Source organism: Crocuta crocuta, unplaced genomic scaffold, assembly GCF_008692635.1.
Source record: "Crocuta crocuta isolate KB4526 unplaced genomic scaffold, BGI_CrCroc_1.0 scaffold246, whole genome shotgun sequence".
Taxonomy (NCBI): domain Eukaryota; kingdom Metazoa; phylum Chordata; class Mammalia; order Carnivora; family Hyaenidae; genus Crocuta; species Crocuta crocuta.
In genome coordinates, this window is record NW_027531902.1 from 5,161,030 (window position 1) to 5,178,839 (window position 17,810).

The following is a 17,810-nucleotide window of genomic DNA, read 5'->3' on the forward strand; positions in this document are numbered from 1 at the left end:
GGACGAGGGAAGTTAGCATAGGACTCACGTTGGGAGGTTGCAAGGAGTTTGTTTTTCCTTTCCCTAGAAAGAAAGAAAGGCTTCTAGTGGCTGCTTTCCTTTTGTGGAGATTTTTCAAATTCTTGAAAAGAGTATTTATCAGACTTTCTCTACCACAAAAGATGGTTTCCTTTAGGAAATATGAAGCGTGGAAGTATCAAGAAGGTGGCTATTTCACATCTTGTTCATTTGGAAGCAACCAGAACAAGATTGGTAGGGGCTGTTCTACCAGAGTAAAAAGTCCTGACAGGAAAGAGCTGTGAAGCGCCGTTCAGCCAACTGTCTTTCATCTCCCCTCTCCAGGGAGATCCTTCAGGAGATTCAGCGTCTCCGCCTGGAGCATGAGCAGGCTTCCCAGCCCACCCCCGAGAAGGCCCAGCAGAACCCCACGTTGCTGGCAGAGCTGCGGCTGCTGAGGTAAGTGGGGATACTGCACCACTGTCTGCGTAGGATGATCTGCGGTAGGAATTTATGCGTCAGGAAACAAAACTAGTAGGGTAGAATCTGTTTATCAGTATAACTCCTTCTGTTAGAGCAAACAGCTAAAGCATTCCACTCATTCTGTTACTGCTTCAGGTGTTTGGACTCTGAGAACTTCAGCCATCATGGCACCAGTCTCCAGCTCCATGAGAGGCAGAGCAGTGGTTACACTTTTGTGATTGCTGTAAGAAGACTGTGCCCTGACTCATCTTCTTGTTTTGTTACTTAGTCTGACTTTGAAAACCCTTCGGAGGAATAATGCTCCTTTGTCCTATGAGTATATTCTCCTGGTGCTTCACAGTCAGAGCAGGACTCTGCTAAAGGAGAAGGCTGCTTGTTATCTAGGCATGTCCTCTGAGTCGCCCCAAAAGCATGTGGGAATCCCTTGCACTAGGCTGTGGAACCTTCCCACTTCAACATAGATATAAACTGCCTCAGGACTGGGAGACTAAGGGCTCAGGACCCGAATGCAAGCAGGGGGAAGCTTCAGCCCCCACTCAGATGCTGTTTTGGAGCAAATGGAGAAGTCGGCCAGAAGAGTTTTACATGAAAGTGGTCTGATCAAAGTTATTAGGGCCTTATTTCCTATCAGTCTTAAAAAGATGTGTGTGTACTCTTTGGTAAATGAAGACATTTTGGACACTAAATTAGTGGCTGGCTTCTCACCAGACCTCTAGATGTCCAAAGAGTCTGTTCTTTCTGTGTAGGTTGTTAACATTTGACATTGCACAGTTGATTTTTAATGTGCTGTCATCTGAGATTCTGCATAACTGAATATCCATTTGTGATTCTTCCTTTGGCTTAGGTCATGTAGCTTCTCAACCATCATTTCTTCTCCTAGAGAATGGAGATGATTGTTTTTCTATAACTGTCTTTCTTTCTAGACTTATATCATCAATAAGTAAGTTGTAAAGAATTTAAACTGTGCAGATGAAAATCATCAGAGATCAGAGATTCTCATTCTTCTGAAAATTCATTTTAGTTTCTAAATTTAATTGGGCTTGAGGATTTGATTCCTAGGTTCTCTGTTTGCATGTCTGGGATGTTAGCAGGTTGGTGCTACTCTCTCGGAAGTCTGGGAGAGCACGTGCTACTGACTCAGTAGTGTTAGCTCTAAACTCTCAGTGTAAGATACACCTGTTCCTTTCCTCACCACAGCTCAGGCACAAGTAACTGTTTTGTATCTAGCAAAGCAATACTGATTATACTCCAGTTTTAACTGTTGCTGGAAGTGGGATTGCTAAAAGTCCTTAATTCAGCTGGAAGGGTCTGGAAAATGTCATAGATTTAGTAGGCAGAGGACTGAGTCCAGAGGATGTCATGTAGGCAGCAAGAAGCAGGAATTTACCCTAACTCTGAGGAGGGTCTAAATCTTGAAAAATTCGGAAGTATTTAATCTCAAAAGCTTCTGTTATCACTAAAGAAAGAGGGACTAGTAAGCATGCAGGATCAATTGCTTATGCACACAGACAAAACATATTGGCTCCCTACTTCATACTATATACAGAACACTCCACCAGATGGATTAAACACGGAGACAAAACTTTACAACTTGTCAGAGAGAATGTCTTTAGGATTTGGAATAGACCATAATTTCTCAGAATCACTTACCATGCAAGAAGTTGGTAAATTCATTTATATTCATATTGAGAACTTTTGTTTATCAAAAGTCACATAAAGGGCAAGATTCATTTCTACATATCTGACATCCTTCTGGTTTTGATCAATATATGCGAATCCAGGAACTGTCAGTACCCAGCTAGTAAAATAAAACAAGATAGAGAATTTCATTCTTAGGATTAGTGGTTATGAATTCTGACCACCAGTGTTGTTTTCCCCCCTGATTTTTATTTTTTTATTTATTTTTTTATAATGGTATTTTTTTTTTAATGATTTATTTATTTCTAGGAGAGAGAGAGACAGCGTGAGCAGGGGAGGGTCAGAGAGAGAGGGAGTCACAGACTCTGAAACAGTCTCCAGGCTCTGAGCTGGCAGTCAGCACAGAGCCCGACGTGGGGCTCGAACCCACGAACCATGAGATCATGACCTAAGCAAAAGTCGGACGCTTAACCGACTAAGCCACCCAGGTGCCCCTGATTTTTATTTTTTAATGGTATATTCATTACAATAATATATATGACAAATGTGTAAGATACGAAGCATCATGATAAAATGAACACACACGAACCCACACCCTACTCATGTATTGTTTAAAACCACGACGTGTGTGTAAGTACCCCCCAGCCCATTTCCTTGCTTCCACCTTCCCCACAGAGCTCTCCTCTCTATGTATAGGCTAGAAGCAGTTAGTCCCACGGAAGTGGTGGAAGTTGAGCTAGACCGTGAAAGGTAGAGTTGATTTGGATGGAGCCTGGGACAAAACATTTCAGATTAGAAGGGGGATTGGGGTTGGGCATGATCCCCCAAATAAGTATGATACATTTCCCTCAGAGACAGGAAAGAGTGCTGGAACTAAGAATTTGTTTCAGGCATCCACTGAATTACTCTTTAGAGTGCCAGTGACAGGAGGTAAAATTGGTTGAGTCATTGAGACTAGATTCTGGAGAGCCTTAAGTGAGAGGTGATTGGAAATCCTTGGAGGGCTTCAAGCAATGATAGTATTAACTTCACTAGATGTTAATTGGGTGCATACTGGATGTGTGAAAGTCTCTTAATCACTCAATACATGCAGAGATGAGTAAGACTCATCCCCTGACCTCAAGGATTTTGTGCTATGGTAGGAATGACAGCAATGAATGGTAAAATAAATTAAGTGCCACAGAAGCACCAGTTGTTATAGTGATTAATTAAGCAGGATCTGATACCTGCTGAAGTAATTAGGAGTAGCTTCCTGGGAAGAGTGACGTTTGGGTTGGACACTAAGGAGTGAATAATATTTGGAAGAAGTTGGAGAATTGCTAGGATTCGTAAAATGATAGGATCTGTTTAGGGAAGAGTGAACCATCAGCTAGACATCCAGACGTGGAAGGGAATAGAAGGTGAGGCACTAAGGATAGGAATGCAGGCGGGGTCTGGAGCAGCACTCTCTGATAGAAATAGGAAGTGGGTCACATGTATCATTAAAACTTCTAACAACCACAATGAGAAACTGAAAGGAAATGGGTGCCATTAATTTTATCTTCATACCCATTATCTTATTTGATCCTCATTGTTTGTAACTTGTCCCATTTTAATGAAGAGAAAATTGAGGCTCTTACAGGTTAAGTGACTTGTCCAAGGTTGCAATATTTAGTAAATGTTGGGCCTCAAGCCTCTTGATTTCTATTCCACTTTGCCATAACAGATGAAATCAGGATCAATCAAGCTAAGAGACCATTGCACATGTGAGGTGAGGCGTGCTTGGATAAAATGAGAGACAGGAGAGAAAGACAAACACGTTTCTAGGGAAGAATCAGCTGAGTCGGACGACTGAATATAGGGTATAAGCGGGAAAGTACCAAAGAGGACCGAGGCTTTCAGCCATGACAAATGGAAGAAATGAGGAAAGAGAACCATTTGCGGACAACAGTCCTAAGTGCAGTTTGGGACTTACTGAGCTAGAACTGACATGAAACCTGTCCTCGGAGAAAAGTGAATTCTCTGAGACAGAGAGCCACCCTGATGTCAGTCTCCCTCTCCAGGCTGGCGTCTGGTGCTGGAAGCAACAGCTACTGAACCCTGTTTTCCCTGAGCACCCTTCGTACATTTTCTCCACGATCCACTTAAATTTGGACTCGTTTAATGGATCTTTCTAAATTTGACCTCCTGAAGAATTTTTACATCACTTTAGTAATGATATTAATCATACTGGTTTCTCTCTATGGCAATGTGCCTTTTCCAAAGCATTTTTACATACTATTCTCACAACAGTAAGGCGAGCCAAACAAATACAATCGCCACTTTCTACATAAGGCATCACAAGTTCAGCAACTTGCTCCACATCTTATACCATAGTAAATGGCAGAATCGGGTCGAAAGCCCTTTTCACTAAGGCCCAGACCCTTCTTTGAGGGTCCCCTTCTCTTCCGAGTCCCTTCTGACGGGCCTCTCTTCTCGGACAGGCAAAGGAAAGATGAGCTGGAGCAGAGGATGTCGGCGCTGCAGGAGAGCAGGCGTGAGCTGATGGTTCAGCTGGAAGGGCTGATGAAGCTGCTGAAGGTAAGAGCCCAGCCTGGCCGCTCCGGCCTCCCCCCTCTCTGCTCCCCTTCACCTCCACTTCCCCTACCTCCCCAGTGCCGCCCCAACAGGGTGCCGCGAGAGGCTTCAGTGTCACTGCCCATAAAGTCATCTAACTAGTGTGAAGCCTGATTATAAAAAAATGAGTAACTGGAATTAGAGTCATGTCCTTAAATAGTGGTAAGAAAGTTTATAAAGGGGCACCTGGGTGGCTCAGTCGGCTAAGTGTCTGACTTCAGCTCAGGTCGTGATCTCACAGTTTGTGGTTCAAGCCCCACATCAGGCTCCGTGCTGACAGCTCGGCCTAGAACCTGCTGCAGATTCTGTGTCTCCCTCTCTTTGCTCCTCCCCTACTCATGCTCTGTCTCTCCCTCTCTCAAAAACAAATAGACATTTTTTAAAAATCTAAAAAAAAGTTTATAAATAGGATATTAACTATATATAAACGTTTCTCAACTATTTAAAGTTTCTTTTAAAACAAATTTTCAAATATTTCAGCTAAAGAAGAAGGATTAAGTGGCCTACTTTAGTAAATATTAGAGTGGCAAGCCAAGCTAATCAAACTAATTCTAATGAATAACTTTATTAGGAGGAACAAAATAGCGCACCAGCTCTATGTTAGTTATCTCGGGGCTTGAATGAATTTGGAACGATTCAGATGTCACTATCTTTGTTGAAAAATGAATTCCAACCCCTCTACCGCAGAGGAGAGAGGCACATTTGGCATTTAAGTGCCATCACTGGGACAGTTTTACTGACCCTCCACAGAAATACTTACCCAGATACGTAGCAGCAATACGAGAGCACTTTGGTTCCTGCTGTTAATTCCTTAGGTCTCTGTGTCTGTGCTGTGAAACCACTGTATTTTGTGGTACGACACAGAGTTAGCAGCCAGAGTGGAAATCACAAAGTGTGGATTACCTCAGAAGCCAGGCTGAGAGGAGGGGATTGAATCCTGTGGTAAGAGAGTCACTGACGGTTTGGGCAATAGTTTGGGAAAATATGTACAGCAGATAAGAGAGGGAAGAAACTAAAGGAGAAATGGAGAGAAATATAACTGTCCAGCCCAATGATTATGCTGAATCACAATTTGTGTGTGAGTGTGTGAGTGACGGGGGTCCAGACGAGGAATGAGGCTCAGGGAAACATCAGCTTGGAGACTTTTCTTCAACTTCTCTATGCTAAACGAGTCCCTTTATAGTGAAGCAAGTGGTATTAGCAACTCGGGTAAATGTAGCCTTTGTGTTTTAAACTGACTTTTGACTTGCTCATGACAATCACTTCTTTTAGTCTTAAGCTGAGGGGTTTTTTCTAGCTTTGGTCCTGGGTATTTGGGTTGTTTTGCATGGATGTGTTTCTACGTTAACCCTGTTCACAAAATTTCTCTTGAGAAGTATTTCATGTCTAAATGGGTCTTGTTTAAAGAAAACCTTATGCATAAAACCTGGCCAAATCCCTCTAATAGTTGTCAAGTATCCAGCTAATCCAACCCAGTCACCCGCTCAAGATGGCAGAGAGGTACTTAAATGCATTTGGCTGGTGTAACATCTGGGGCCATGTGGGGCTTTGAAAGTCCTGCCATTCTGGGGTAGTACCCTGCAAGACAGGAGATAATCGGGGATCTACTCATTCCTGGCCTGGGTCACATTCGTTTGTTGTAAGTGGCTTTCAGACATTACCCAAACATAGATGGGAAGATACCCTTGGGTAATTCTTGTAAAAGGCAAAAGGTTTATGCAAACTGGAGGGAAGTCAGAATGCATTTCCCCAAAGTCCCACAGTGTGCTTTCTCGTTAGCTGCGCTGCCCTCAGTCTCCCTTAGAGTTCCTGGCTCAGAGCCCTGTGAATATTACTGTGACCTGGCCGTCACTTCTGATGCTTGTGTTCGAGGGCGAGGCAGGATGAGCTGAGGCTTGGAACTCTGATCCCAAACCCTGAGCTCCTTTGTACTTCTAGCTACCGTCTTACAGTTACAATTTCATAAAATAAGCAGGATCCTCGGGCCCCATTTTGTAAAATCCCCTGCCGTCTTCTTAAATGCATTATAATTCACTTACCTGATAAGGCTGAGGCCATTCAGACTGGGAGGAAGAATTTGCAACACAGACCAGGGATGTTGTCTTTTTATCCATTGATTAGAATTTACAGTTGAAAATTTCATGCCTCTCTAATGTCTGGCTTCCTAAAAAGATGACAGCACAATCCTAATTTGTGTATTATATGCACTCCTAAAAGGTCACCCGTAGGAATCATTGACTTCCATGAAAATTTCAAAGATGTTTTCCTACTATTAAGAAAATATATTCACCAAACCATAATAAAAATACTCTTTAGAATCCTAATTTTAATTTCAAAGGACTGTCCTGCCCTCATTGATGTTCAATCTGCTAACATTTAATTCTCTCATAAAACAGCTGTAAGCACTTAGTCAAATGGACAATGAAACCACATGGTCTGGGATACTCATAAATTAAAATACACCACACAGTAAATTTCCATTTCACAGGGAGTTCTTTCTACTGCTTCAGTGAAATATTATGTACATTGTCTATTTATCTGAAAGATGATAATTTAAAGAAGGATATATATGAAGTGTCACTATTGTTTATTAATTCATTCAACAATAATTTTAAATCCTTTTTTTTTTGTAATAAGGCAGGGTAAAAATAATCATACATTTATCTAACAAGAAAATATTGGTCCCTGTTGCATTTAGGTATTTGGCGGTAAGACTCACTCACTCCTTGTCACCAAGGATATCAGGGACTTTCTTAATTGCATTTTTGGTTTTTTGATGATGTAATGTAGACTGACACCCAGGTACCCATGGTCAGAATGTATCTTTTCCTTACATTTTCTCCCCTGATTAGTAGTGTCGATAACCTCTGTCCCAAACTTATTTAATCTGGAAGTGGTTGTATGTTGGTGTTTTACTTTCTAAATCATGTTCCCAATGTTTTTCTGCGTCATTTTTCATTTTTCTAATATTGCTTTTGAAACAGAGTCACAGGTGAACTCTGCAGTTTTGGATTTCAACCTCATTTGCAAATGAGGTTTAGAATATAAATTTTCATGGAGATAACTGCAGTGGTTGTGGTTGTGGTCTTACCTGGGCCACCTAGCCAGACATCCCCCGTCTGGAAAAGTCTCACATGTTTTTAGGTGACATAAGCACTTTTGGATTTGCAGTTAAAGTAGTGTTATTCCCTTTAAACCAACTTTGTTCCTATGCCAGTTGTCATCAGTGTTTACTGACACAACTGACTGATAACAAAAAGGTTCTAAGCCCTTATATCTGACCTATTTACTGTGTTGACAGAGCTTTCAAGGCTTTATCTGAGTAACTCCTATGAATTTAAATTATAAAACACCATCCTAAGTGACACTTTGTCAAAGCCCACCCTCTTCTACCTCCGGTGCACAGCGGAGGCCCCTCACTCCTGAAAAGACTGCCCTGTCCACCATTCCCATCCTAACTGGACTAGTGTCTGCTGCAAATTATCATGATGTCATGCCTTTGGCAAGCTAGCCATAGCAGAGTTACCACATGTGCAAACGGGAAACCTTGCTTCCTGAAATTTCCCTGTTCTGTTGAGCCAAAGCAATGCTATCTCCAATACCAAACCTGGAGAAGACTGAAACTAGGGAGGTGTCTTAGAAGCCGTTCTGAGAACTTTTGTCCTTGTCTTCTGACCTCAGCTGCAATTTCAGCCTGTCAGGATGGCCTCTTCCCTCCCCCATTTCAGTGTCCATTTCAACACCTAGTGCCAGCAGTAAAAACACATCTTAAATGGTTGAATAACTCTACCTATGGCTGTTTGCCCTGCTGAGTGAATGGAAGAAAAGTATTCTGCCTTACAGGAAAGCGTGGCTGGGAAGGGCAAGCTCTTCCCAGCTGTGGAATTCTAACCCCTTCTAACCAGAGCCACACATGCCAGATGCAAAAACTGAAAGATGCTATCTTCTTTTTCTTCTCTTTTTTAATTTTTTTAAAGTACTTCCTGCACCCACGGTGGGGCTCAAACTCACAACCTCAAGATCCAGAGTTGCATGCTTTACCGACTGAGCCAGCCACCCTGAGGTGCTAGCTTCTTAAGGCTAACCGAGCTAGTGCCCAGGGCCCTCTGCCTGGGCCCCTGTGAGGACAGGTTTGGTCAGGCGTCCAGCAGCTGGCTCTTATTATAAAGACCATCTTCTTGTGCTCAGTTGGAATCTCCTTAAGAGAGTTCTTGGTGCCTATTTAATTTCTAGTCCAGGTCTCTCCCTTAGAGGAATAAAAGTATTTTTTTCCAAATTTTTAACTTCCTCTCTCCTTTTTGTAATTGGTTGGATTTTCTGAAACTTTTCTCCCCGTTAGCCCTGGATCTGCAGACCCTGTGAAAGCAGAAGCACTCATCCATCCCTGAGGCTTCCCACACACACGTTCAGTAAAGACGCCTGCACGGATGGATCCGATTTAAATACAACCATTGCAACAGCTTTTAGATTTGCGCACTTGGGGCAAAGAGCAGAGGCTCCCTGTCCACAGTTACCCCATGATGAGGCACAGAAAGAAGAAGCAAAAAGGCCCATTAAAAAAAACAGAGTAGCTGAAGAGCAAAGGACTACGGGGAGAGAGACTCAGAAGTGTTTCTCTCGGCTTTGTTGCCCTTCTTCCCGCGGCGCCTGGTGGTGCATTCCGATAGCTGAGAGTCGGCAAGTACCCACTCTGCCCACCGTCACTGCGAGGCTCTAAATGACAGGGACCACATCGTGTCTTCATGCTTCCAGGGCTTTATGCATAAGAAGTACTAAAGGAAGCTGTGCTGAATTAGTGAAAAACTGAGGTCGAGAGTTCTTTTTGAAAAGCCTCTCAGGGCCCTGAGGCAGTTTCCAGTTTATTGGAGGAGTGGGGATGGGATGCATGTGCATCCTTGGGAAAAGCCACAAACAGCCCCAAAACAAGTGGAGAGGAGGGGACTAAATAAGAGACCCTGTGGTCAGGCGAAATTGCTAGTTTGGAGGAAGATTTTAGGGCAGTGGTTTTCAAACTAGCAGGCGTCAGAACCAGCTCAAAGGCTTGGAAACACGTTGCTGTGCCCCACCCACCCCAAGAGTTTGGATTCAGGTGGTCTTGGCCGGTGCCCAAACTTTGCATCTCTGACAGATTTCCAGGTGCTGCTGCTTTGTGAACTGTTGACCTATAGAAAGGTGGCTAACACAGGTGAATATTAGGAATGGGGAAATTGAATCATTATTGGGCTTATGGGTCCTAGTTGAGCTAATTCTTTCAGTTTACCCTCAACAGCTATATGAGCTCGGGCAAGTCAGGCTCTCTGGGCCTTTTCTGTCTGTAAATGAGGAGGTTGGATTAGACGGTTTCCCAGGTGTAGAGAAAACACAGAATGAACCCGGTGGGGCGGAGGCCTGCCATCCGCTCTGTCCAGCTGATGGTGCCCTGATGGCGGTCTGGGCCCTTGGTCTCTGAACCCGTATGCCTGGCCTGGTTTGCCTGATTCTTCTGTCATTCCTTCCAAATGTTTGTGGTGATGGGCATTAACCTCTCTCCTTTTTCCCTCTGCCTTTTTTTCATCAACACCTCTAGGAGGAAGAGCAAAAGCAGGCAGTAAGTCAACCTGGGAATTCTCCACCTGATTCTTGCTCCTTTTGCATGTTCTTCTTTTCCTCATAGAACTGTTACATTCTTTCTTCCTCCTTCCTGCCCAAGTTCATCTCTGCAGAATCGGTTATGTGTAAAACCCTCAGCCGTTCACTCCATGTCGTGTGAAATGGCCTGAAAGTCCACGTCATGTTTACCTCGTTAGTAGAGCATGTTCTTACTTGAAACCAGAGCTTGTTGAATTGTTTTTAAGTGCACATCTGTTGTGTTTATTTAAATATGCATGATTAGCCAGGCTACGATTGCATTCCCCTGCTTTTGCATTCTCTGCTGCTTCAAGTCTAGAGCGACTTTAATTGCTTGAAACAGCGTTCAGGGTTGTGGGAGTGACCTCAGGTCTAAATACTACGTCATGACTGCATGAAAATGTGTGGTTTATCTGATAACTTCAAATGTCCTTTAGTCTTGAACAGGCTTGTGGATGCTCCGGCCCCAGGAGCCTTCTTAACAAAGTTACCAGTGAAAGCTAAGTGACTGGTTGTGCCCTAAGTGGTTTCCTGCTCAGAGTCTGCTCCAGGGGGAGCTCTGGGTTTTGAGCTGCATGGCTGTTGCATGGTGTTTAGGGAAGGTTTATGTTTGTTTTTATTTTTCCGGACAGCCCTTAACCCACACAAGAAAATCAATTGAGGGCCTATCCACAATAGTAACACCATATGTTTATACAACATAGTAAGGTTTTCAAAGCATACCTTTTTTTAATACAAGCTAAAGCTGACTTTTTATTTACCTCAGGGCTTTAGTTTTAAAAGAGAGAACTATGAATGCTTAATTCAAAAAAATTGCTTGTTTCTTTTTCAAAAAACAAAGTGTTCCATGTTTTAGATTAAGAATAGGAATATACAGGGGCACCCGGATGGCTCAGTCAGCTAAGCATCCGACTTAGGCTCACGTCATGATCTCAGAGCTCATGAGTTCGAGCCCTGCATCAGGCTCACTGCTGTCAGCGTGGAGACCGCTTTGGATCCTCTGTCCCCCTCTCTCTATGCCCCTATTCCACTTACCCCCCCAAAATAAATAAATATTTAGAAAAAGAGGAATAGGAATATACAACATTATACTTATTATTTTCAGTTAGGAGGGCAATGAAATAATAGAGTGAAGAGGAGAAGAAAGGAAGGAAAAGATCAAATGGGAGGAGGAGGCAAGAAAGGAGCAAGGGAGAGACCGAAAGAAGGGAAGCAGATAGATTATGGGATTAAGATAGGTGATCAACCCAGAAATCTCAGTGGCTTTACTGTAATAAAAGTTTATTTCGTTTTGTTTTTGCTTTGTTTGGATTTGTTGTTTTCCTCATTCACACATAGTTTATTGCTTTGATCTTGCGGCACTTCCTCAGTATGTACATTCATATGGGCAGAGCAGGAGAAGACCGCGTGGGAAGTCAAGCCCAGTCATTAAATGTTTCTCCCAGGAAGTGACACAAATGCTTCACTTCCACGCCATTTCATTGGCCAAAGCATGTCACATGACCACATTTAACTTCACGGGGGCATGGAAGTACAATCCTCCACTTTGCTCGGAAGCCACAGAGTCCAGACGCTGGTAATGCTGACCGCAAGTAGGGGGATGGGCGAGCTTCGTTCCCCTTTCTCCCACTGTGTCCCCGACAGCCTCCTCTCCTTCCTGGTGATCCAGGGCATCACCTCCGCTGTCCCTGTTGACAGCCAGGGTTCCCCTCCTTCTCTTCTCTCCTCTCCTCTACACCCCAAAGATGCGCATGCAGCTAAAACCACTCGCTGGGAACTTACTCCAGCCATCTGCCCAGACTAGCATCACCTGATCCCTCTGGGAATGTGCCCGCTCAGAGTGGAGCCCCCTACACCTTACCTGAGAACTCTCTTTCAGAAGACGGCAGACAGTATGAGTAGCTATTTTAATGGTAGCAGTAGAGCTTCCAATAGACATTTCATTTTTTAAAAATATTATGGATTACCATGTAATCCAAGGACTGGAAATTGCCACTGCTGGTATGTTATTTCTCAGGTCACTTTAAAGCTGACTTTGAGCAGGCAGAGGATTAAATAACACAGTGACCTTTAATTCTGTGTTAGATCATCATCCCCTTGAAGCTGGCAAAGTAACAGGCTAGACCCAGACCACTGAAGCTTGCCCCTAATGAACCACTTGTGTGCATGTCTTGGAAATTCTCCATGAGCATGGTCCTGAGTTCATGACCTTGTCCTCATACTCTTGTAAGACCGTCCATAGCACAAATTGGTACAAATTGTTTTTTCCTCATCTTTCTCCGCCATGATATAGGTAAGACATTCTGCTCTGTGGATATAGGTATAAATATCCTCTGTTTACATCACAGGTTTAAGCTGGACCCACCCAGGGCTCAGCACTGAGGCTCACATTTGAACTCAATAGCTTTATATAAGTCAACATTTTTAACATGTAGACACATAAATCTTTAGAACTAGTGCTTCTGTTTTAGTCTGTCTCATTACTGAGTGACACACAAAAAGGTATTTAGCACAGAGCTAAGTTGTAACTTTTTCTTCCTGGGTTCTTGCTGGTATAGTTTAATTTCTTCCCCATCAAAATGCGTTACCTAATGGGTAATAAAATAATTGTGAGAGACTCGTACAATGAAGAATTTACTAGACATGCTTCCCAAAACTGGCTCTATAAATCCATTATAGAGAACTTTTCATGTAGTCGCCTTCTTTCTTCTTCCCTCTTTAGGGATTATTTTAGCTTTGGGGGGATTTGAGAGGAATGGGTAATGACTGTGACTTAGCAGCTTTGGTGCTCTGGGTCCACCTTCAGCCTCAGCCACTTCTCCAGGGCTTTGAGTGGCATCAGTACGTCCACTGATAATTCTTCTGTCTTTTCTCTCTCCCTCCCTCCCTCCTTCCCTTCTCTTTTCTCAGATCCAAGAGTTATAATTAAGGGAAGAACTGCCTGGCTATTTCAGATAAGACTTCACTGAGTGACTCTTCAACCCACGATATACCCTACAGTTTAACAGGCTCAGGAATTAGATCATATCAGCTGAGTCAGGGTTAATCAGGCCCATGATAATCATCAGACTGTAATTAAAGGACTTTGTCTGCCTTTTTCACTACTGCCATCCCCAGTCGCTAGTCTGATGCCTGCCACATAGCAGATACTCAATAAATAGTTGCTGAATGGAAACCAGTATTAACCCAATTTACAAGATTTTGAGCTAAAAACAGTGTGAATTTGTAAATTTATTAATTATAAGGAACATAACTGCTTTGAGTACCTATAGCAGTGACTTTGCTCAAGGTACTCCTGTTTCCTACCCATTCAGAAGACTAAATCACGGTTCAGAAACACCCTTTATAAAAAGGAATCAGAGGGGCGCCTGGGTAGCTCAGTTGGTTAAGTGCCTGACTTCAGCTCAGGTCATGATCTCCCAGTTTGTGAGTTCGAGCCCTGCATCAGGTTCTGTGCTGGCAGTTCAGAGCCTGGAGCCTGCTTCAAATTCTGTCTCTCTATCTGCCCCTTTCCCGCTCACATTCTCTCTCTCTCTTTCCCCCCGCCCCTCAAAAATAAATAAACATTAAAAATTTTTTTAAATAAATAAATAAAAAGGAATCAGAAAATCTGTCTAAAGAACAGATGTTGATTATGTAGAATAAAATCAACCGCTCTTTTTTAAAAATACATATAATCTATATAATATAGAATATCTGTAGTTATTTGTATCACTTGAAAGCATTTTGATAATTGCTTAGTAAAAACCCAGTGGCTACAGCCTGGCTAGAGGGTGCACCAGCATGTTACAAGGGAACTCACTGAGGTAACAACAGACTGATGAGTAATGCTGGTAATGGCATTTAGTACCATTGATGCACTTGAGCTGTGGACTACTCCAGTCCTAGTCTGGAGGGATTTCAGAGGTATAAATTCATTCTAGTTACATCTCAGTGTTCCATTTTCCCCAGTGACTCAGTATACCATAAAATTTTACTGCTGGATTGCTAACACCAAATAAAATGAGCTATCCAAGGCAACGGGTACAGTTTATTCATGAAAGATGTTGCCTGGAACATTTCTCTGAGTTCTCCTATTAGAAATCAGGACTTTTATATACACGTCAACGTGAGGCTTAAAGACTCCAACTTCGGATAGTAATATATGAGAATAGAGGGCTCCCATGGGGTGGCCTTGATCCAAATTAGTAGTATGGTAATGGTCCAGAGGGTTAGCTAGATGGGACTCTGAAAATTATGTAATTAGAGGAATCTTGGGGGTTCTACTAAGAGAGCATTGCCACACTTGGAACCTTTCCTTTTACTTCATTAAGTTGGAATATCAAGTGGGATCTTGCCCCATGTCCTTTCTGATTTCCAGAATCAGACAAATAACCCACTACAACTACACCAAAGAAAGCATGGTGTGGGCTGGCTCTTACAAGCCTACGTCTCTGACCTGGCCCCCACAAATATACCTCAGAGGAAGGGTGCTCAATATTTAGTTAGCCATGCTTGACACAGGAGGGTTCTAACAGATCCCATGAATATTAACTTTGTACCTTTAAGAAAAACTACTTTTTAAAAACCCTATACAACAAGTAAAAGCCTCCTTCGTCCATTAAAGAGATTATTGGTGAACCCCTTCCCTTCTTGCTTAACCTTTGGATACAATCTCATTGGGAAATGATTCAGATTCACATGCCTCTAAATCTTCTGGACTCTCTGACCCCACTGTACTCTAAAATAAACACCTGAGTCTACTTTTACCCCAAGGTGAAGAATTGCTATTCATTTATTTATTTAGCAGTGTCTTACTACATATGTTCAAGGCAGTGAACTTGGCCTTTTGGAGGATAACAAGAGAAATCCTCCAGAAATACCACCCTCAAATAGTATGAACATTATTTCCTCATTGGCATGATGCCTTTAATACAGAAACACAGGCCCGCTCAGTGGTATCCTGACCCATAGACACCACTGCTGTCCCTCTAGGTTTGCAAACTCCACAGCTATCTTTTGGCAAACACAGATCGGGGTGGTGTGCTGTAGGACTCTGCCATAGACCTTCAGCCTGGGTTCCGGTCCTTGCCTGTCTAGACGACTCGTGCTAACTGCACGTCGATTGCCTTGTGAGTCTGCGGAATGCGCTCATTCATCAGTCTCGGCTCTTGTCCTCACTATAGGAAACTGGTAGTTTGTTGTTTTATTTTTTATTCAGTTTTTTCCCAAAAGGAGAAAATATCATTACAATATTAAAAATAAGTCTTTGTGTTTCACTCCCCCAGAACTCCTTGAACACCTACAAGGAGTTTACAGAGTGAGGATATAGGTTTGAGTCTTTGCAGTGTTTTTCATCATCCTCATCAATGACGAACTGAGCAATTTCCTTCCCTGCTTTTTTATTTCCCTCCTGCTCTACATTTCTGTCTTTTCCTCTGTTGGCCAGAATGCATACAACATATGAAAACTGTCTTCCAAGGTCTCCAGGGAGATTCTCTGCATACCAAGCTGGAGAAACTGTCCTTCCACTGGAAGAATATTGGATCCCTAAGACACACTGTCTCACCCAGAATACTACAGTCTGAGTCTCAGCAAAGCATCAGCAGAAAAGAATGAGTAAAAGATGACTTTTCTAGGTTCTGAGCCTGAGGATCTAGGAAAATGATGGGCACATTGACTGAAGAAGTAAAAAGAGGAGATGATCTGGGTTAGGAAGGGGACTTTGACCTGTTTTGAACATACTGAGCTCCAAAGATTAGGCAGACACTCAGGCTTTTTGTCTGATCTACCATATATTGGGGGCTATGCAGCCGGAATTTCGGTGGGAAAACATGGCTAGCCTTGTAGATTTGGAAGTCTTCAACATAAAATTAAGGTTGGAACCATAAACATGAGCCTTAGGGAAAAACCATAGTAGAGAAAGGAAGAAAGAGGAGGCGGGAGTGGTAGAATTGTGAGTTCTTGGTGGAAAGCTCAGAAGCTTTCAAGAAAGAGAAAATTAATAAGACAATAGGATAAGGAAGCCCTTGGATTTGCCAATCAGGAAGTTACCAGCAACCCTGGAAAGAACATTTTCAGTAGAGTAGTAGTGTAGATAGCTCTGAAAAATAGGCTTTGTTTTGTCCAACCACCACCCTGCTTTGGTTTCAACCCAAAGAAGGAGAAGGAACTAAATCTTCCATCTGCCTTATTGAATTACATATCAATGGATTGCTCTTGTGATTCAAAGAACCTTCTGGACAAAACCACTTTTTCTGTCTGAACCTGTACATTGACTTTACAAACCTGTTTCCTCATCTGTAAACTTCAGTGTCACAATCCTTTGATGCTTTCAGCACCTGGGCCAGCCAGTATATTGGAGAAGGGCTAAAACCAGAAAGGCTCTACAGAAAGCCAGCTGGCTTCATGAGACTGGTGTCTCCTTTTGTGACTTTGAAATGCTCAGGCTTTCTTTCAATAACCAGCTCCTTCCTCAGTGTTTCTTCATGCCAGCCTTTTACCTCCCACTTTTCCAGACAAAAGAAAGCATCCTATCGGCTGCTTCCATGAAGCCCTCTCCTTTCACTTATCTCTTGGGCTTCCACAGGAGAGGGAGCCATAGTGCTCTTTCTGTTAGACCTCACCCCAACATTCTCTCTTGGCATGGGATTGGATCTGTGACCCTTCACTTGGAGAGCATCTTTAGGCATTTGATCAAATCCTAATCCTGCACCAATCTCTGGGGTTTTATAGCTGACCTCAGGCTGGTTCTGAGGTTCCATATTAACAGTAATGCAAAACTAGGGAGCTTTCTCTCCTAGAGTCCCTAACTGAAATGAACATTGCTTGATTTCAGCTAAAAGAAGCATGTTATAAAAGGTACAGTAGACTTCGCATTCTTCTCCAATTGCTGCCAATCATAGTCTGGCAAGTAGAATTAGTGTCATTTGGCACTGCAGTATAGATGCCCCAATGAGAGAGGGGGGAGTTGGGGAGAGGGAGGATGGGAGGAGGGAGAGAAGAGGAGGAAGAGAGAGAGAAAGAGAAGAAAAGAAGAAAGAAAACTAGAAGCATGTTTTATAAAATTAGAGGTGATGCAGAGAGACAGTTAGCTGCAGCTGATGTGGTACCTTTAGTAAGAATCCACACCAACTCACCACAGCTCTGCAAGCTGGCTAACCATAAATCCTTCAGTACTTTCATTATGATGTATTCTTATTAACTTCAATATATGTAACATTCACTACTCATTCATTGCTTTCACATTTCCAATGTCAACTCCCATATTTAACCAGCTCAGACCTCAGGAAACCAAGATTCTCTGAGGCCTATAGCTGCCCCCCAGGACATCTTCCAAATGTGCAGAAGATATGAGAGTTTATTCTTGGGCCCCTTGAAGATCCTAACCTAACCGAAGGCTCTTGGTGACCTGCCCTTCCTTCCACAGCAGCCTGCCACCTGGGAAAAGGAGACTGTGACTCACCTTCAGCCAGGTTTCTCATCCTCAGCGCTGTGGAATTGTGGGCCAG

General features: G+C 42.9%; 1 protein-coding gene and 1 long non-coding RNA gene across 14 annotated transcripts in view; one reads left to right on the forward strand and one right to left on the reverse strand.

Moving 5' to 3' along the window:
- Window positions 1-6,865, reverse strand: part of LOC144239970 (uncharacterized) — a 12,559-nt gene extending 5,694 nt beyond the window's left edge. Inside the window, exons 1-2 of one of the 2 annotated variants that reach the window (XR_013337528.1) lie at window positions 6,753-6,865; window positions 2,131-2,278 (exon numbers count right to left, since the gene is read on the reverse strand). This is a non-coding gene — a long non-coding RNA (uncharacterized LOC144239970). Of the gene's footprint in view, window positions 1-2,130; window positions 2,279-5,473; window positions 5,566-6,752 lie in introns of those variants that run through there. The other variant, XR_013337529.1, reaches the window with a different exon arrangement.
- Window positions 1-17,810, forward strand: part of DTNB (dystrobrevin beta) — a 208,887-nt gene that overhangs the window by 167,024 nt on the left and 24,053 nt on the right. For 7 of the 12 annotated variants that reach the window (XM_077774217.1, XM_077774215.1, XM_077774209.1 and 4 more), the window contains 3 exons: window positions 343-456; window positions 4,581-4,677; window positions 10,280-10,300. In XM_077774217.1, the coding sequence (XP_077630343.1) occupies window positions 343-456; window positions 4,581-4,677; window positions 10,280-10,300 (232 nt within the window). Of the gene's footprint in view, window positions 1-342; window positions 457-4,580; window positions 4,678-10,279; window positions 10,305-17,810 lie in introns of all 12 variants that reach the window. The other 5 variants (XM_077774219.1, XM_077774210.1, XM_077774214.1 and 2 more) reach the window with 2 other exon arrangements.